This window comes from Seriola aureovittata, chromosome 20 (assembly GCF_021018895.1).
Source record: "Seriola aureovittata isolate HTS-2021-v1 ecotype China chromosome 20, ASM2101889v1, whole genome shotgun sequence".
In the NCBI taxonomy this organism is placed as follows: Eukaryota; Metazoa; Chordata; class Actinopteri; order Carangiformes; family Carangidae; genus Seriola; species Seriola aureovittata.
Window position 1 is genome coordinate 10,299,353 of NC_079383.1, and position 21,774 is coordinate 10,321,126.

General features: G+C 42.9%; 1 protein-coding gene across 3 annotated transcripts in view; it reads left to right on the forward strand.

The window, feature by feature from the left end:
* The window catches only part of zfhx4 (zinc finger homeobox 4), a 95,561-nt gene that overhangs the window by 28,854 nt on the left and 44,933 nt on the right, over positions 1–21,774 (forward strand). For all 3 annotated transcript variants that reach the window (XM_056363973.1, XM_056363974.1, XM_056363972.1), the window contains exons 2-5: positions 5,084–7,628; positions 8,061–8,273; positions 8,724–9,018; positions 10,737–11,278. In XM_056363973.1, coding sequence (XP_056219948.1) covers positions 5,130–7,628; positions 8,061–8,273; positions 8,724–9,018; positions 10,737–11,278 — 3,549 coding nt within the window. In that variant the 5' untranslated portion in view covers positions 5,084–5,129. The remainder of the gene's footprint in view (positions 1–5,083; positions 7,629–8,060; positions 8,274–8,723; positions 9,019–10,736; positions 11,279–21,774) is intronic.

Below are 21,774 nucleotides of genomic sequence, written 5' to 3' on the forward strand. Positions count from 1 at the left end.
TGCACAGGCTTTCACAGTGCCCTTCGCCTTTGTCTTTGGCTAACGCTTGGTGACATTTTGATAGAAGATTTGGTGTTAGACTGAGGGGCCACATGCTGAGAGAGGTATGACCTTCTAAGAGACCTCAAGGAATGGACATAAAGCCATAGTCTCACGCTGTCTTCTGACTTTGTTGTTTGACTTTGCTAGGCTTCATGGGTCACCTTAAGATTCAGTCTGGATTTAATTTCACCAGTTATTACCTGTGCTCACATATGTCCCTAAACAGTTTGACAAGTGGAGGGAAAATAACCATTTTAGAACTCAGATGACCACATCCCAAAGCTCAGTTCTGCCTAATTCCACTGTTTACAGATGTCATAAATATTCACAGCAGTATTAACAGCACTGTCTACCCTTGTATTAAAATGTCGGGCAGTTAGTGACGAAGAATTTGAACCCAACAGATTCCCATGTAAACAAAGACAGCAGTGTGGCGACATTGCAATTACAGGTTTGGCATTTAACAGGCTGCGACTCTGGCTAATGTGTGATGGTCTTGACAGGAGGACAAAAGCAGGAGGGAGACTGATATCACCAGGAGCTCAATACCTCAGGTCTGCACTGTGGACAAATTTTTGCAACACATGTGTTATTAGCACATTTATTACAACTGAATGACCTTAAAAATTGACATGAGCCCCTAACAAATGAAGTTTGTATTTGTAGTCTAACCTCTGAAGATGTCCACTTTCTGAATTTTATAGTATACAGGATTCAACTTCTGTCTAAACTGGAAGTGCTTTAAGAATAACCTGAGTCAGAGAGAGCAGAAAAGTCTGAAAAAATGAAAAAAAGTGGAGAAATCCCCTGCTTTAGAGTACCTCTCTGTCTCTAAGGGAGCTACTGAAAAGCAGATGGAGGGATACGGGAGAGAGAGTAGAGGGGAGGAGGGAGAAAAACAATAGGCCAAGGAGTCTCTTAGCCCCTTTCTCCCATCAGAACTTGCAGTGTCCAAAGCAGGCATTCCTGGGCTATTATTTGCCTCTCACTGGATCTGATCTGCCACTTTAATTACCTTAGTGTGTGTGTGTGTGTGTGTGTGTGTGTGTGTGTGTTTGTGTGTGTGTTTGTGTGTGTGAGAGAGAGAGAGAGAGAGAGAGAGAGACAGAATGAGAGAGAGTCTGTGTCCATGTGCATGCGTGTGAAAGCAAGGGGACATGCTTAATTAAAAAACAGAGGTGGGAGCGGCTCTGGCCATCTCTTTTGTTCTTCTGCTATAAGAAAGGAACTGTTTCTGCAGTGTGGAAAAACCTGGGCTTCATTGTTAGTTTCTCTCTCCTCCTTTATGTATCTGTCTATCTATCGCTCTCTCTCAAATGAAAGTAGTCTGGTTGGTTAGCAGAGCAAAGGAAAGCAGTGGGGGAGAGAGAGAGGAAGGTTTCTTAGCGAACATGATCTGCCTTAAAAGAAGCAGTAGTGGGCACTACTGCTGTGAAAGGTGTGAAGCCTGGGGAATGGAGCAAAACAAAAAGAAGCAAGTCAAATAACATTTCCACCTATTTATTTTTCATAAAAAAGTGCTAGGTAATCAGCTTTCATAGAGATGATTATATAGGTCATCATATAGCTCTATGCAAGCCTAAGGTTTCATTATCTAAAATGTTACTTTCAGCTCAGTAAGGTAGAGAATAAAATGCTGTATTCAACTGATAGTAAGACATAACGTATTAAGACATACAGAATGGACAACTGGATGACTTCACATGCTTACAACAGGCTGCACTGCAAATGTAAATAATTTGGAAAAAAATGCAACATTAAGCATTAGTCACATACTGTAGGCTTACTTTGTTAGTAAGTGTTCAGTTGTTGAGTGTTCTGTTGGTGACAACATTATTGGATTCAATTAGAACCAGAGGTTACAAAATAATGGACAATTATGTTATTGTTGGCAGGCAGCACACGTAAACAGCCGCTAACCTGTTAGCATTATGGGTGATATGTCAGTGCCAAGTGCTTAACACATTGGCTTATCCATAAGGCATAATTCCATACTTAAAGTGTTAGGAGATGCATAATTCATAAACCTCAGTGTTTTATGTCCGAGCTACAATTTAAAGGGGGTTGCTCCCAAATGAAATAAGCAGTCAAGTGACACCACTGACAAGTAGTAAATCCTGTCCTATGTGTCGCATTACCTCTCAAACCCACTGCTTCTGAACAGTTTTACCCTCAATCACATTCAGCGTAAGCCTTAGTGAGAGGGACACTGAAAAATGTGTATGTTTGACTGCAGGAGCCAGCCTAGTGTGTTGTTTTAGGTGCTAGCTGAGTGTAGTGATTGATTAATAGTAAAATGCTGACTGAGCTGTAATTTGAGTGGATGTATAAAACCCATGCAGGTAGTGCGGCTATGTTCAAAAGAAGAAGTACCTTAAAGGAAAAACACTGTGTTAGTTTCATGCGTTCTTGTAGCATTCATGTAGCATATTTGGCTTGTTTTAACTCCTTGTTGTTGCTGCTAATTTCTTTGCAATTATAAGTGTGAGTTAATATGTAGAGAGGTATGTTTGTGTTTTTAGTAGATAGGTGTTTGCGTGTATGGAAACCATACTTGTCTTCTGTAGGATCTGTGATATAGGGTTAAAACTCATTGGCTAAAAAAATCAGATAAACTGTAACGCTTGTCTTGAACCGTCTCGCTCTAACAGGCGGGTCGAGTTTACTGCATGAACACAGTACAGATAGGTCACACAAAAATGTACAGCATATTGTTTAATCCATATGTTAAATACCACTGATTTAGTAGTTAAAATACTGAAATTAAAAATGTTTGCACTAGAATTATGCTTACACTTTGGCTGCCTGACTGTACAAAGTTATGCTTAGAAGACAGTTTTGTCATGTGCATAGCACACATCCACCTTCCACCTTCTGATATGCCCATGCTGAACAGATCAGCATTAAAATTCATTTTCTGCTCCTTGTGAATTTTTCTTTAATCTCAGGAATAGAGAGGCAGAAACTGAATGAGACACAAAGAGAAAAAACATAATTTCTCTCTTTTAATCTGTCACTAGTCTCCATGGAATCATCTCTTGGATATGTCAGATTAGACCTGATTATAGCGCGTGCACACACATGCACCCACAAACATACTCACGCACATGTTTGATTTCATTCCTCACGCTTTTACTGTCCCTCCCACTGGCTTTGTTTAGCCCTGGATTGTTGCGGATTAATCCTCTAATTGCTTTGTAGCTTTGTTGTGATGGAGAGGGAGTGTAGAAAAAGAGAGAGAGAATTAAGCAGCAGGTGGATTGGGTTAAAGGTTAACATGGCTCTTTAAAGCTTTCTTTTAATGCCAGCTCATTTACACGCAAGCATCTGAAAGGCGCTGGTACTGTATCAAGTGAAAAGACACTGGCATGCAAAACTAGCTATCATGTGTTGCATTAAGCTGAGTAAGAAAACATTTTCTTCTAAGTAGTAGTGAAGGTTCACTTCTCATGCTTCTTATTTTCTTTATCTCCTCCTATGGCTTTGTCTCAGTTGTTCTCTTGAGGTGATGAGAAATTATGCCTGTGATTACAAAATTATATTTTGGGGTGCTTTGTGTGTGTGCGTTTGTGGGCTTAGGAGGCATTTATTCAGCATTGTATGCATGTGTGTTTGTGTGTGCCTTTACATTTGTGCCTTGTTGTGAAAAGCCAAGAGATTGAAGTAGTGAAGGGTTGAGAGATGGGAAGCCGCCCAGGATTGATAACATCTCACTGGTATTCCAAACATCATTCCTCATGGAAGCTCTCTCTCTCTCTCTCTCTCTCTCTCTTTCTCTCTCTCTCTCTCTCTCTCTCTCTCTTTGTCTTTGTGTTTCTTTCTCTCTTTCTTTCCTGTATTGCATGAAAAAAACATTACATTATGGATGTAAATATTCTTTAATTTCCTGTTGTATGTGACCCTCCTCTAGAAAATTTGCCAACAGGCTTTGCTGCTTTTCAACTTGCTCAAGTAGAGTTGCACACTTAGCAGAATGACAGTAAACAGTGTCTTATTTTTCTTGTTCACACATAGAAACATAGTTAATAGATGCTGCCTAATTAACAACTCCTAACTGGTGAGAACATGCCAAGACCAATTTAGCCACTGATTGAAGACTCCAGTCCACTTTTCCTCTTAAAGGAAAACTAGCCTTTCTGCATTAAGTTTGACAAACTTGATTGACTAATGTTACCTCTGTGTGTTGGACATTTTGTTCACAACTGTACTTTTGAGGGTATGCAAAGCTAGTTTGTAATAGCCTGAAATCATAATCTTTTAACACAGCATTAGCACATACAGGACACAATAGAGGCAAAACTGCTTCCAGCTTCCAGTGTTGCACAGTGGTATGTCGATCAAAGAGTCTATTTACCAGACAATTGGGTTATTCCTATAAACTTCCCTACTGCCGGCTGCCATGGGAGCTGCTTCATTCATTTATACCTCATTTCCCCTGTTTCCAAGCTCTGGTCCCTGGGGTCAATAGGAGTCAAAACCTTTGTTTAAGGATGGATTTTTTTCTGTGGTCATGGCAAGCAATCTCAGTCTGTCTTTTCTAAGACATAGTTACAAGTGAGAGCAGTTAATTTTGGATTTCTCCACTTTTCAAACGTTGTCATGGTGCTAGCTTCTTAACACTGTTTTTAATCTCTCAGGTAAGCAATACAGAGGTAGATAGTTGTTTAGTTTTGTTTCATCTAAGCTATAATTTAGGAACTTTTCGTGTTAAATTAGTACTACAGGAGGTGTCTACCAAAATGTTTGCCACAATAATTCTGGACAGCATTTAAGACATTGATGTGACATAATGTGACAATTAAAGACACAAACATATTCTCCCTGGACTGGGTCAAATAAGAGCTTCCAGTATTGAATTTACCAACCTCATCTATAGAATCCAGTCTTACTGAGAAAGTACTGAGAGTGAAGGATGAGTGAGAGTAAGTCGAATAAATTACAATAAAGTAAGTGGTAGTTCAGAAGTTGCCTACAATATCTGTTGTTAAACCACATTTACTAAATCTCTGTTGTTCATTCTTTATTTCTGTGTTTTCCCAAGGTCCCTGTTAGGCTGGATGAGATGAGATCCCTATGTAGTGGTCGTTATGGCAACTTGTGACTCTCCCCCTATGGTGTCGTCACGGCAGCAGGAACATGGTGGCCAGAGGCTGGACGCTGCTGCTGAGGACAACTCTGTCGTCACCATGGAGACCAGTGTCGCCAACAGCAACAACGCCAACAACAACAACCAATCGTCACCTTCCGCCATTGGAGAGCCGGAGAATGGCCTTGGACAGCCTGCTGTGAGCCCGCTGAGGTCCACTGCTACCCCCGCCATTGTCAGTGCAACTACCGACCCTCTAACTGAGCAGAGTCGGCGAGAAAGCTTTACTACTGGTAACAAAGGGAGTGTTACCGGGACTTTACCAGGAGTAGGAGGAGGAGCAGTTTTGGGTTCGGACTGTTCTGCCCCAGCCACATCTCCCGTGGTGCCGGCAAAGGAGATCCCCTGCAACGAATGTTCTAGTTCCTTCTCCAGTTTACAAAAATACATGGAGCACCACTGCCCCAATGCTCGTCTGCCTACCACCGGAGGTCATGAAGATGGTGAGGAGATTGAAGGGATGGTAGGTGAGGAGAGTGAAGATGAAGGAGAGCGTGAGGTGGGTGCTGTAGAAGTGGGGGAAATGAACAGTGAGGTGGAGATGGAAGACGATAGTGATGTGGAGAACCTGTGTGGTGAGATCATCTACCAGCCCGATGGCTCTGCCTTCATCCTGGAGGACTCCAAAGAGCAGCGTGGCAACCAGGGGGGGCTCTCTGGGGCTCTCCAATTCAGGGGCCTGCTGTCCCCCCAGACCTTCCCCAGTGTCCAGGCCAGCAGTGGCCAGAGTGGCCTGAGCCCAGGGGGGGAGCGGTTGGAGCAGCCCGCTGCACACATGTCCTTCTACCCCCAGATCATCAACACCTTCCACATCGCCTCATCCCTGGGGAGTACATCCCTAGCGGCTGACCACCCCTCCTTCCCAAATACCTCAGCTGGAGGGCTGGTGGGCGCTGGTCCCGTGTTGCACAGTTTCCGTGTCTATGACCTCCGCCACAAGAATGACAAAGACTATCTGACAGCGGATGGTGCAGCCAAAAACTCCTGTGTGTCCAAAGATGTCCCCAACAATGTGGACTTGTCCAAGTTTGAGGGCTGCGTGGCCGATGGGCGGCGGAAGCCTGTGCTGATGTGTTTCCTGTGCAAGCTGTCTTTTGGCTACAGCCGTTCCTTCGTGACACATGCTGTCCATGACCACCGTATGACCCTGAATGAGCAGGAGCAGAAGCTATTGAGCAACAAGCATGTCTCTGCCATCATCCAGGGCATCGGCAAGGACAAAGAACCTCTTATAAGCTTTCTGGAACCAAAAAAATCCCCCAACTCTGTGCTACCCCACTTTCCCACACCTGCCAATTTCCTAGGGCCAGACACAGGGCTCCGCGGATTGTGGAATGCTTTCCACAGTAGTGGGGAGAATGCAGATTCCCTTCAGGCAGGATTTGCCTTCCTGAAGGGCAGTGCCAGCAGCTCCTCCAATGACCAAACCCCCAGAACCCAAAACATGCCAAAGGCTGAGACCAACCCAAACCTCGGGGGAGGGGCTGGTGCCCACAGAACCCCCAGCGGGAGTTCTGCTGCTGCTGCCACTGGTGGTAACCTGGAAGGCCGGAACTCTGATAGTGACTGCAAAGGCCAGGTTAGGGACACATGCACTTTGCAACCCAATGGGCCAGACCTGAGCCAGTACCCGCCCATCAAGCGGGAGCCTGGTGCAGTGGGAGGAGAAAGTCCAGAGCAGGATGAGGATGCCTACTCCAATGGTGGTGGAGTAGAAATGGAGGCAGATGAGGAGGAGGATCAGGTCATGACCATGGCGATGACGGGCCAGCGGGCTGACGGCACCAGTAGCAAAGATTTCCCTCTCTTAAACCAAAGTATTTCCCCCCTTTCCAACAGTGTGCTAAAGTTTAACAGTGACAGCAAAGGCCCTGCATCCACCTCCTCTTCCTCCCTGCCTGTGTTTGACAAGCTGGAAATGGAGAAGAGCCGCCTATCCACTGCCCTGGCATCTGCCAGAGAGCGGGAGAGCAGCAACGACTCAACCAGTGAAGCCCTGGCAGGACGGGATGGGTCATCGCCATCCACCCACCCCCTTGACATGATGATGTTGCGCAGAGATGATGAGAGTCCTGGGCCTCTGCATCAACACACAGGAAATCCGAGTACGCCTGGAACTCCAGGGACACCTGGTACGCCTGGTCCAGGTGAAGGGTCCCCAGGTAGTGGGGTGGAGTGCCCCAAGTGTGACACGGTCTTGGGATCATCACGGTCTCTGGGAGGGCATATGACGATGATGCATTCACGCAACTCCTGCAAGACGCTGAAATGTCCCAAGTGTAACTGGCACTACAAGTACCAGCAGACGCTGGACGCCCACATGAAGGAGAAACATCCAGAGTCTGGTGGATCATGTGTGTACTGCCGCACAGGACAGCCTCACCCTCGTTTAGCCAGAGGCGAAAGCTATACCTGTGGATACAAGCCTTTCCGCTGTGAGGTCTGTCCATCTAATTTTTCACCTCTATGGATTTTTTGTTTCCTCTGTATTTTCATCTTTCTGATATTTCCGAATCAAGACGATGTTCTTGTTTTTTAATTATCTATTTATTTATTAATTATTTTTATTTGATTTAACTAAAACTGATTACTGGGTTTGCTAGACATGCTAATAAAATATATAGTATAATCTGGCAACCTCTACAGCAGGACATCTTTACTCAATTGGAAATTCAGTGTCAGAAAGCATAAAGACGCAATTAAATATGTTTGTCTTCCTCTTTGTATCTATCACATCTTCAAAGGTTAATGTAATTATCTCAATGACAGAAAGTCAGAATTTTAATACTAAATCATCAGATATCAGCTAGTTTTTGTTAAAAATGCACATAATTTTTTATCATGCATAATTTTATTAATTATTTCACTTTAGGTATGCAACTACTCAACCACCACCAAAGGCAACCTTAGCATCCACATGCAGTCAGACAAGCATCTGAACAACGTACAAACACTCCAGAACGGTGGCAGTGAGGCACAATACAACCACAACCATACCAACCCTGTGCCCAGTGCCAGCCTTGGTGGAGGCTGCGGTGCACCCTCGCCATCCAAACCCAAACAGAAGCCAACTTGGCGCTGTGAGGTAATGAAACAAACAGAGCATCATTGTCGGGCTGTGGTAGCAACATACCAATTTGCTTGTTGCACTATCTACACAATGAGCCAATTATTTCCCTCTGCGTCACTGTGTCTATTATTTTTCTTGGCCACATCATCTGACCCCTGGTCATTAAAAAACAGAATTTCTCAAACATTCTAGCATAATCTCCAAGTATTTCAGAAACCATAAGAAATTCATCAACATGAATGTATTACTAAAATGCTTGCATCATGTGTTATTTTATGGATAAGGTATTCAGCTTTTTTTCTTGCATTATTGTCAATTCCCATTTTTAACATTATATAAATATAAATGATTAATTAACAATATGTTTTAATAATAATAATAAATAATTATAATATATAAAATTATTATTTAATTTTAAGTGAAAAACTATCAGTCATTGAATTTATCCCTTCTCGCTCCCCATAGGTATGTGACTATGAGACCAACGTGGCGCGGAACTTGCGAATCCATATGACCAGTGAGAAACACATGCACAACATGATGCTGCTGCAGCAGAACATGAAGCAGATCCAGCACAGCCTCCACCTGGGCCTGGCCCCAGCTGAGGCAGAGCTTTACCAGTACTACCTGGCTCAAAACATGGGCCTGGCAGGTGTAAAACTGGAGAACCCCGCCGGCAGCAGCGGCCCAGATGCCCAGATGATGATTAATCCATTCCAGCTAGATCCGGCTACCGCGGCTGCTCTTGGATCTGGTCTAGGTAAGTGATACTAGAACTGAAATGAAACACTGGGATATATATATCTGATAAGTTTTAGGCATTAGGCAATTAAAATTTGCTGAGGGTGTGACAAAGTACCAAGTATTTTCCCCTTTAAATATTTTTGCCCTCAAGCTTTTTATTTGGTTTTCCTCTGCTCATCTTTCACTTGGTCAGTTTTATCTGTTTTATCACATGTATCTGGGTATTGTTTTTATCTTTGCCTTTTCTTCATTGCTCTTCATTTTTCTTCCTGCCCACTCACCTTCCCTTTTTCTGCTCCCATCCTTTTTACCTTGCCCCCCCCCCCCCCCCCCCCCCCGCTGCACCCTCTTCTCTCTCTTTCCCTCTTATCTCTGCTCTCATATTGTCCCTCTGTCATTGTCTCCTTTCTTTGACCCCTCTCACTGATTAAAAAATGATTATGAGACGCCACATGAGAATTATTCTTAATCTTTCATTTGTAATTTTCTTAAGTCAGCTTAATCCCCCCCATACACACCCCACCCCACCTTCGCTCACCCTGGAGAGAACACACACATGTACACACATATACACGCACATACACACACTCTCACACAGCAGGAAGCGGATTCCCGTAGGAGTGAGAGAGATTTAACAATGACCCTGCAGTGTTACACACCCACTCCCTCATCTAGTGTGGAGGTCACAGCCCAGCCAGCAGATGTACTCTCAGTGAATTACACTCATAACACACTGCTCCCCATAGTGAGTGCAGCTGTACATAGGTTTAGATGGTGTGAGCAGGGTATTAATATATTCAAATACTCACACATATACACACTAAATGCATGCATAGATAATGGATGCTTACATGCAGATGCACAATGGTATCTGCTTATATTTGGCATCCACATTCACATTTTAAAACCAGCACACATATTCACACACAAACACACACTAATTAGGGGAATTATACTTACTAACTGAAAAAAAAAAAAAAAAAGATGTAACTGTTAAATCCTCTGTGCTCCAAACAACAAAATATTATCTGGAAAAAACACATGATGAGCTTTGGTAGCATGCGTAGAGAGACAATGCGGGGATCAAACGAAAGAGTTAATTACATTTGTATGAATAGCAGATCTGTTTTTTTTGTCCTGGGGTGGGTGGGTGGGTGGGCAGAAGAAAGAGAAAACGTGTGTAATGCATTGATCAGCTTTTCAAATCTGTGTGTCGATGTGAGAAAAGCCTGGAGCCCTCAAACCGTTGTCCCACCATTGCTGAGAGCAGTAATTAAAGCTACCTGATGAGCGAGTTAGCAAGTTGAAAAGGATGATTGTAATTGATCCTGATTCAATCCTATTAGGGTTTTTTATAGACGAGACTTTGTAAGGAGCCCTAGTCCTCTGTGAGGCTTTATTTTATCAAATCCTTTTGTGTGAGAGAGGCCTGCGTAGAGGACTCACTTTTCTCTCCACACTTAATTTCATTTAATAAAAAGAGCCTTTTCTCTTTCTCTCTATCCTTTATCCCTCCCTATGCATGTGAGCCTTTCATTTTCACCAGAGCTTTGTCTTTCTGTCATACCTCTTTGTTTTTATGTACCACTCTTCCTGCTGTGCCTTCTATCTGACATATTATCCCTTTGTGCTTCCATGTATGTAATTCTTCTTGAGGCCCTACCATTTAAACTCCTCTCCATCTCTCTTTTTCTTTCACTGTCTAACCTGTTTTTTCACTCATTTTCTCCATAGTGAATAGTGACCTATCAGCTGAGTTGCGTCTTGCCAGTGGTCAACTGATGGCAGACGACCTATCCCTGGTGTCCTCGGCTGGAATGGGGGGCATGTCCTCGTCAGACCCCTCACTGTCCTCCTTGTCGCCACCCATCAACGACCCCTCACTGCGCCTCTACCAGTGCGCCGTGTGCAACTGCTACTCTGCGGACAGCCTGGAAGCTCTCAACGCCCACGTCAATGCCGAGCGCTCTTTGCCCGAAGAAGAGTGGCGTTGCGTAGTGGGTGACGTCTACCAGTGCAAGCTCTGCAGCTATAACACGCAACTTAAGGCCAACTTTCAGCTGCACTGCAAGACAGACAAGCACATGCAGAAGCACCAGCTGGTGGCCCACATCAAGGAGGGAGGCAAGGCCAACCAGTGGAGATTAAAGTGTGTGGCCATTGGCAACCCGGTGCACCTCAAGTGCAACGCCTGTGACTACTACAGCAACAGCGTGGATAAATTGAGGCTACATGCCACCAACCAGAGGCATGAGGCTGCCATTCGCCTCTACAAGGTAAATACAATAAATACATTTACCCATGTTGTGAGTGTCCTGCAGAAACATCACTTATCTGACCCCAACTTCTTGCTGAAATAAAAATCTCAGCAATACAAAAACACTGACTACATGTGAGGATGAAAACAATTATTTAGAGATATTTTATTAAGAGAAAATAAAAATATTTGGAGATTCATTGTTTTTGCAGGACACTGATATTTTATTGTATCGCATACAGCACAGTACAGCATCATTCATTTGAGGGGAATACTATTAATTTTAAGTTCAGAGTCAGGAAAAGCTGTTTTTCTTAATAAAGAATTTGGCCCATCCTCTTAAGTGCAGTGTCACACGGATAAAAAGTTCCCATGAGAATGGAATGACAGAAATGGAAAAGGTCAGTTAGAATACCCAGGATGATTTTCATCAGATATGGGTATGTTGGGTATGTTATCTGCTTGTGACCAGCTGGCACTACTGGCACCATTAATTATACACAAGTCACGTACTGTCAGCGAGTTTCACATGTTTTAGAGGTTTGATTATCCTCAGCTGTTTTTTTTTCAGGTTGAAAAACAAGCTGTAGAAAATTCTGGAATAATTCAAGAATTTGTTTTCAGGATGAGGCTGTAGACGCATATTAAGAACTTAGTTTTGCATTTGACAATGACACAATGAAAGTGCAACTCTTTATATGTAACTTTTGATATTTGATCCCCGCATGAAGCACGGACACACAGTAAAAACTTTTTAAAATATTTTTATGTAAAGTTTTTATTTTCTATTTATTGTAAAAAGTGCTTTAGATTTTTTAAATGAAATTACACACATGCATTTTATGCAATACAATTCATAACTGATTCCAGAAACACACACTGTTTCCTATCATTTATGTGCACATACACACAGCTCTTCTGCGGACAAACACTCCTTTTTTCTTTAGGCCAATAGGTGAATCATTAATTGCTTGGGATTGTTTGGTAGTGACTTGTCAGAAGGTGACCACACTAGTTGCCCATCAGAGCAGTGAACTAACACGAGTTGCTTACTTAACTAATTAAACTCTTCACACTCTGAGAAATAGACAATTTTTGCAAAGAAATTCCAACACAGCCAATATTCTACATCTCTCTTTCCTCTAATATATTTAAGGTGATTTAGTTTGTCAGACATCTCCTTCAGCTTAATAGGATGCTGTTACATTTCCGAGGCCTTGACCTACAGAACAGGATCAAGTGCATTACATTAATGAGGATTTCTTTACTACTGTATGCAACACTTGGCAGTGGTAGGTGTTTTGTGTGTGTGTGTGTGTGTGTGTGTGTGTGTGTGTGTGTGTGTGTGTGTGTGTGTGTGTGTGTGTGTGGTGTGTGTGTGTGTGTGTGTGTATGTGTGTGTGTGGGTGTGTGTGTGTTTGTGTGTGTGTGTGTGTGTGTCTTTAATGTAGAGATGTAGAGGCAGTGGTAAGAGAAGATAAAATAAGTTCTATTCATGGTTTTTCTTTTTTTATTCTTTATTTTATTTTTTTCTCAATTTACCCAATATTGTAATATAATAAGAAGACCTTGTAACAAGTATTTGCTCTTATTTTCCGAAAGTGGGATTTTTATTTTTTAAATAATTATTATTTGAGCTGTATTTGACAAAGGGTTGATACAGCATGAGGCAAAATGAGATACAACAAAGATTTTGATTAAAATTTGTGACTGCAACATTACATTTATAAAAGGGGTCTTACTGTACTGTTCCACCAGACTTTAGTCACTACTTTCAGTCATTTTTTTGTGAATGTGGTGCCTGCGTTGCTCAGTAACATTTAAGGAATTGAATTTATTTGAAAATCTGCGTCTGATTCTTACAGTTCCAAGGCTTGAGTGGATTAAGAACATTGGCATTCTTAGGGTTATTTAAAACAGTCGTAGTTGACTTAAACAGGATGTACATATTGACACAGGATTGGCCGACAGTCTGGCAAAGGCTGAACTTGGCATGGGATGAGTTGGAGATGTCTATCCTCCGGGATTGTTCACTAATTGCATTGAAATATTGTAAATTTCTAAATTCTTAACAGAAATACAGCCTCTGAGTTGGCCTACATTAGCTTAGGCCCTAAACTATAGGATTAGCTTGATTAGGCTACACTAATCACAACCTTTTTACTGTCAGAGGAAGACTTAAGCATAGGTGTGTCTGTCTTTGTGTACTTGTGTATTTTAGACTGTTGAGTGATTTTTGGCAGCTGTTTAAGCTGATTTAATATGAGGCAATAGCCAGATACGTTACTGAACATTGGCAACCATTTACTCATGCTAACAAAGCTTTTTATATCAGTTGTGATTAAATGTACAAAGCCAAGAAACACAATCAACAGCACAGAAATGAAAGAAATTGGTTTGTTTCGAACATTTTCCTGATTTAGTTTTTCGTTCGCTTTCCAAGAAAGTTAAGTAGAGCAAGGGAGTGTCCTCCACAAGCGCCAGTTTAGCCAAGGCAAGTGAGGGTCATCCCAGTGCCCCCTCTGTGCACCCATACACCCCTGTACGTCATCTACCCACCCACCTACCCCACAGGCTTCAACAAATCTGTTCCACAGATGACGATTTTAATGCCTCTGGCAGAAATCCCACTATTTTACCCTTGGACATGCGGTAGTAAAGCAGAGAGAGGGGGAGAGAAAGCGTAGAGCAGCAGAGCAAGAGCAGAGGAAAAAAAAATCATTTCTTTATTTGACCAGAAAAACACCTCTCCTTTTATGTATTGGCAGAGGTGAAAAGCACATGGGGATGGAGGTAGCTTGGCCGGGCGCATAAAAGATCCAAGTGTTGACGACTTTACCATCTGGCTTTTTGGAAACACAGAATATCTTTATGGCATGGGAAACCATTTGAAGATACAAACAAAAAGCATATTCAGGAGATTTTATGGCTCCTTTGTAGCAGCAGTGGAGTACTTCTAAAGGGAATTGAGAGTTTGAAAGTGTTTTTTTCCAGACTTTGAAACAGCAAGGGCTAAATGACATTAGCAGCACATGCACATCAAGTCATATGGTGTCCAGGGCACAGCAGGTGGCGCAGGAAGTCATAGGCCTTATATGGAAAAAGCGGAGATCTATGCTTTGCTGCTTACTGGAGAGGAAATGGAGGAAATCTGATTGGTTCCTTTTTGCCTTTCATGATAGTACTTCCACATGGGTTTTTTTTTCATATTGTCTCTAATTATACAGAATTTAGTTGCAAATTAAATGTATGTATTGAACCTAAATTTAGTATTATTACAGGAAGTGCAAATCTTTATCCCTCAGAATCATTGTAAATGACAAAATGGAATATATTTTAATGTAGCGTTTGTATGCTAGCAGCCTGTGAGGTAAGCTCTGCATTAAATGGTGTCGTATCATAGCGTGTCCATAGCTGGCCTGGCCCGTGTTTAGCTTAGCATTGAATATGATGATGTATGGCTTCGTTATGATTTTTAATAACAAACACTGGCTTTAATACACATGGAGACAGGAGTAAATCTGTCAGTGCCATTCACAAGTGCTGCAGGGCTAAGTAGGGGGTTTATTTCGTAGTGAGCATGTGTGTTTGTGCGTGTGTGTCCCCACAGAGCTTTGAGGTTGAGATCTGGACTGTGCTTGCCCCCGGGTCATTAGGAATTGAGAATGTTCATGGTCAATGTGGCATGGTCAAGGACCACACACACACATATACACACTCTGTGTCTCATAGGCCATGGCACCTGTTTCTCAGATGGCTGTCCGAATAAATCTTAAACTGTCCTCAACCACAACCACCCCACCCCTGGGTGTCTGTTCAGCTTTCCATCATAATTCAAGCAGAAATGGACGTCCGGGGTCTACTGGACATTTCCATATCTCTGTTTTTCTTTTCATTATTTTTCCCCCTTCTTTCCTTCCCTCTCGCTCTCCTTTGAACTCAGAATCTTAGGCTAATAAAACGCTCAACTTTTTATGATAGAGATGGAGGGAGAGAGGGAGGAGAGAGAGGACATTTAGATGGAACATACAGAGAATAAGAACAGAGACAGTGTGTTTCCTTCCTTCTGTCTTCTGATGCTGTCTCACACTCTCTCTCCCTCTGTCTGTCCTTACTCTCTTTGTTTTGTCTCTGACTTTTTTTTATTCTCTCTCTACCGCTCTGTCTCTCCCCTGGGGAGCCACAGATAGGCCATCTCATTACCCATGATCTTCTTGGCAACGCCATTGCCGAGAATTGAGGGGTGGGGGTAATTAAATGAGGGGAGGGATGGAACGAGGGAGGGATGGAGGGAAAATAAGAAGAGACGGAAAGGAGACTAGATTTGTAGATGCATCAAAAGGAGTCTTCCCTTCTCTCATTTTCATCATCTCTTTGTTTTTTATTTTGTTTTTTTTCATCAACCAATGGACCTTTTTTTTATTTCAATCTTCCAGCTCTGCCCCCCTCACTCACATTTTATTCTCCTCCATATCCCTCTGATGGAGATGGGTATGCTTATGCATCTGTGATATTAAGTCTACCGCTGTGCCTTGGCTATTAGCAAGGGTCAACCCTGCCCACTCTCATTTGAAAATCAAATGGCCCTATATATATGCAGCCCAAATTATTGGACTGTCATTTGGACTTGTGTGATGGGAAAATGGACAGGAGATTGACTCCCATAGATTTGCATAAAAAGCCATTGTGCTAGTCCCTGGAGTAGAGAGAGACTGGATCTTTTTCAAATGCATGGCACCATTTACAGTACGACATGCGCATGTGCTCACATAAATGCATATGTGCACATAGAGGTATAACATTACATGCATTCACAGAGGCACACTTACATGTACAGTAACTGCATACACACAGAATTCTTGCTTATCAAGTTACCATTTTCCACTTGAGCCCAAGTCCGCTTGTTCCAGACACAGGCTCTTCATCACTGCGTCCTTGTCTCACACTCGCACACAGACTTAAAGAGTTGCTATTCTCTTCAAAAAGGAATGTTCGGAGACACTTCACACTAGATGCTACTTGACTGCAAGATATAGATTTTCATGTTCTGTCATGGAAACGAATGATGCAGCCTGCCGCCGTGAGTTCACTTCAGTGTTTTTTGCCAGAGAAGGTTGTCTCTCTGCCTGCCTGTCTGTCTATCTCTACAAGTTATTTTGTTCTCTCTCCCTCTCTCCCTCTCTCCCTCTCTCTCTCTCTCTCTCTCTCTCTCTCTCACTCACTCTCTCACTCTACAAGGCAAAGAGACGCCAGTTAGTAGATTATTCAAATCGTCTCCTCTTTCACCTGCATGGAGATTACAATGGAAATCTTTCAGAGGTCTGGGGGTGGTGAAGTGGGGGACGGAGGGTGGCGGCTAATTAAAGCATAAAAGCAAGTGTGTGCATGTGTGTGTGTTTGTGTGTTGCTTTGTATGTTTGACAGAGAGGTTTGAATAGATGGACTTCCCCACCCTCCCCTTTCTTCCTAATAATCCTCATAGATATTAATAAGAGTTTCGCCCATTCTTCCTCCAACGCCTTAACCAGATGGTCTGCACAGCATCAACGTGTGTGTGTATGTGCGCACAATGTCCAGCTCTGGTCCAACTCCTGACTGACACTCATATGTAATGTTTAATCACCCTAGCCAGCTTCCCCCTCCCCACTTCTTTACTTCTTGACTCTCCAGTGAATTAGTTAACTGTGAAGGTGGATACCTTTTTTCCCTTTAGCAAGGTGTGTTTTTCTGTGTGTAAGACAAAGAAACAGACAGTGCTGTTTTTCTCATATTAATAGCCAGATGTGATCCTCTTCATAATAATTCCCACCCCTTTCTGGGCTGTGGGTTATTTGGCTGGGCTGGGGCCAAGCCATTTGTCCATGTGCAGGGGACTGTGAAGCAGATCGGGGCTGACAGGTATGGGAACGATAGCAGAAGGGGGGTGGGTGGGTGGGTGGGTGGGGGGGTGGGGGGGTTGTGGACTGGATTGTGTGGAAGGGGGGGGTCAGTGTCTTCCAGACCACCACAAGGAAGGGAACATCTTTGGGATGTGGGAACAAAGGAATAGGCAGGAGTTTGTCTTTTTTCCCCTTGGTTCTTGTCAACCCTCCCACCTTCACTATATCCCCAACACCCACCCAAATACCTCCCCCTCCTCCCCCCATCCTTATGCCCCCCACTCACACACTTGTCTTCCTTCTCCTCCTCCTTCTTTTTTCCACCTTCAACTACTCCCTGTCCCTTATTTTCTGTTGGGTCTTGATCATCCTGTTGAGACAAAGATAACACAAGTGTTTAAACAAAAAAAAAAAAAAAAAAAAAAAGCAATAATCAAAGAAGGCGCATGATCTCAAATATGATCTCTCGGGGTACATTGCCTTCACTTTTGATGCCTTGATTTGATCAGAGCCGCCGCAGACAGATCACATGGCAGCGAGATCAGATAAATATTTTTGTGTAAGTTCATTAGCTTTACTTTTGAAATCACCTGACATGCCTAATGCCTAATTTGTATGAAAGTTGTCAAAAATCTTAGTCTCTTTATACTGTATGTGTCAATTAGGGACAATGTTATAAGAAGGTGTTCTATTCTTGAAATAGTCTAAAAACGTTACATCAGCTTTAGAATGGTATTTAGATAGCACAATCACGCTTTTCCCCTCTCATGAAGCTATCAGGATATTGATATGGACAAAGTTGAACTGAAATACTCCTCAACGCCTTTCTAAATCAATAATCAATCGATTGGAGGTAATTGTGCCTCCCTTGGAAGAGTCCCAAGTCCCTCTCTCTCTCTCTCACTTTCTCTCTACCTCACACTCTCTCTGTCATTATCAGCATGTGGCTCAGTATTCGGCATTTCAGCATTCCAGCTGTAATTGATTTTAACCATTAGGTGCTCAGTGAATAGATAAGTAGAGGGAGATATTCGATTATACGGTGAAAGAGAGAGACGGTGGATGAATAAAGAGAGAGAAAGAGGGAAGGAGAAAGATTGAGGGATGTTGTTAGAGAGCTGGAGAAAGAGGAACTGACCTGTCCTGCTGTCTATCCCTCTCTACTACTGGCCTTCCAACCTTGCAGCAGCACAATACTGCTGACCTCCTGTGAGTTCAAGCAGCTTAGTTTCTGTGAGGTAATCCCTAATGCTTTGAAATAGACCTGATAGAAAGCCCACTTACTTGTTCAGGATTAATGTGGGTTGGGTGGGGGGTGGTGGGGGTTCTGGGTTTTCAGCACATTTAGTTAAATTAACCCACTGGAATTATCATATTCAACTCTAATTGTCGACTTAAACTTGCACTGGAATCAAGAGTGGACTGTCTTTAACGCATGTTTCACTTTATCAGCAGATAGAAGGGAGATCTGCATTCAACATCCTTGTATAATGACTGCTGCCATGCATTAATACGCCAGTCTTCTCTATTGCTTATGTTTAGATTTACTATGCTGGTGGCCAGAGCGCAGTTATTCCTTTCAGTGGTTGCCCATCCTCTACAGAGGCCATTTTGAATCTTAGTGCAGCTGGGGGTGGTATTGCTTTCCAACTGTTTTCTGAAGATATAAGTCTAATTTTTTTCACTCTGTTCTTTTTCCTCTTTTCCTTTTTCTGGCAGGAGTGTAGGTTAGGACTAGGGATAGGGGCAGATGGGGGGTGGGGGAACAAAGGCAAACATTTGAGTAATCTTCAAAGAGCTCATTGGTATGTTGAGTGGACGCTGGTATGCGGACTGCGGCTGAGGCTTTTTCAGAGGAAAACAATGTCCTTCCTTTAGACAGCCGGGGCCTGGGCAAACACTACCAGCCAGGCGACTCTGCCCGGTGCTGCCACCGCTATCAGCTAACCCCCACCCCTCACCCCTATTCCCCTGGCTCATGCAGAAAATGGTGGGATCCTGTGTGTTGCCGGAACAGCACAGAGCTCATCATTATGAGTTTATGGGCGTAGACAGAACATCCCATGGTGTCCAACATGAGTGACTTAAGTTTATTTTATGTGTCAGAAATTGTTGTCAGTGTGTGCTTTGTGATACACAGTTACTATTTAACTGTTTGAGTTTTGATACAGACGGACAAAACAGACAAAAAGGGAGAGGTGCAGACTAAAAACTTGGGCCCCTCTATAAAGACAGTGGGGAGGGATTAAGTGTGCCGACTTGTAGGTCAACTGCGAGGCATTTGATTTCCTGTGGCAATATGCAAAACGGTGCAACTGAAGAGGCGCTTTCATTGTGCTCTCTCTGGCAGAGGTACCACTCCAACGTGCCCTCACATACACACAAATACACACACAACCTTACTACACACTTTCTACACACAACAAGCCACAGTGTCACATTGCTTCCTGGTAATAAGACCTCAGCATCTCCTTTTGTTCTATGAAGTGTGTTGCAATATTACATTTTAGTCTTGGCAAGTGGATTCTGTAATGTTGTCTACTATTACAGTGTTTATATATAGTATTCAAAGTAAGGTATAGATGTATGTAGAAAGTTGTCATGTATGCACTGATGTATCAGTCAAAAAAGCAGCATGATAGCGCACTCATAAATACAGCTCTTAAGAGAAAGAAGCAGTCTGCCATTTTGTGACAGTTTCAAAATGAACTCCCTTTGTCCAGTAATCACCAGCCATTTTCTCACGAGGATCCACCCCAGGGATAATTTCTCCCATTTCGCTGTCATTAGCAGGGCCTGGTATTAGGCTTGTGTTTTGTTCCCTGTACCTTTTGTTTTGTGCTAAGTGAAACCATGCGACAGGGTAGGGGCTAACTGGAAAACAATACTCCCCTTCACAGGCTCAGGAATGTGTAATTAGTGATTTGAACCCGACTATACTTGTCTAGATTCTTCCCTATCATTCTCTCTCTCTCTTTCCATCTCTTGTTCTTTTGTTCCCTCTGTCATAGATTCTCAGTCTCTTTGCCTCTCAAGCTATTGGTTAGTCTCTTTTACTGTAAGTTTCTGTCCTTTTGTCTAACTTTCGCTAATAGACGTTTTTCAGCAAGTCTCCATTACGAAGAGAGGGCAGAAAAACAAACTTGGCAAAAATCACTACTCCTCTCGGCACCAAAATTATTTTCCCTTCTCTTCCCTTTCAGTTTTAGTTAAATATAACAACCTCAGTGTAGTGCAAACCTCTTTGATGTTACTGGCCAATAAGCTCAAGCCCCAGATTTTCAACCCCTTTATTTTTTGTTTTTCTCCCTGTCTTTCATAGATCCTGTCGATTAGGCCTTGCCTTGATTTCCCAAAAGCATCTTTGCATGTTGGGAAAAATGGAAAATGATGAACCCTACCCAAAAGCATGTTAGCGTTTCAGAAATATCCCTCCCCCTGCAAAGCATTGGAAAAAGATGAATCCCACAAGTATGTTAGCATTTCGATGATCTTGAGCTCAGCATTTTATGATCTCTGTCTCATTGTGAGTCGATGGAAAAGATAACCTCAGCGGCAAGATGGTTTAGGGAAATGGAGAGGTCTGGTCAGTCTCACCTAGTGGCGATGGAGACAAGCGGGGGCTTTTAGACCCTAATGGGTTAAGGTCAGGATGGCTAATAGGGAGTAAGTGGCTGAGCCATGCTGTCTAAATCTAATGCTAATGTAAATACTGATCCATTTTCATGGGGGGTGGAGGTGAGTTGGCTTTCAAGACACCTAACACACATACACACATGCACAGATAAGTAAGTACGATTTGTTCTGGTGTCTCTGTCTCCTTGAATCTGTTATTCCCAGCTGCTGGGTCAGTAAATAAAATATGTGGCCACTGTGTTTGGAAAGGCAAGAAAGGTATTTCCTACACATTCATTGACTAGGACAAGAAGAAATGGATCATGTTGTAAATCAGCAGGGTTGTTTTTTCCTTGTTTCTTTGCTCTGGTATGCATAACTTGTCCATGTATGTGTATGTGTGTGTGTGTTTGTGTGTGTGTGTGTGTATGTGTGCGTGCGTGCGTGGGTGTGTGTATGCCTGGGCAAAAGAGAGATAGAAAGACGGAACGGATTTTTTCCAAGAGAGGGGCCAGAGGTCAGGAAGCTGTGAACTTCTGATTGACCTTTGCCCCATACGTCAGACACATTTACGTCACTGCTTCAAATGTACAAGTGTTTATGTGTGTGTGTGTGTGTGTGTGTGTGTGTGTGTGTTTGTGTGTGTGTGTTGTGTGTGTGTGTGTGTGTGTGTGTGTGTGTGTGTTAATGTGTTTTTGTTATCTTTTCTGGGACCTTTTCCGATCCAAACAACAACGATGTCTGGACCAGCAGTCCTCATGGGGACCCAAAGCTTAAGGTTAGGGGTAAGGTATTAAGGTTATGGTTATGGAATAAATGGACGTTGATGCAATGTCCTAACAAGGATAGCTGTGCAAACGTGTGTGTGTGTTTGTGTGTGTGTGTGTGTGTGTGTGTGTGTGTGTGTGTGTGTGTGTGTGTGTGTGTGTGTGCGTGTGTCCATGTGTGGGAGTCAGGAAAATGAAAGGCAGGACTATTAACTGGACTTTAGAGTTACATTATTTTCCAAGCTCTCACAAAG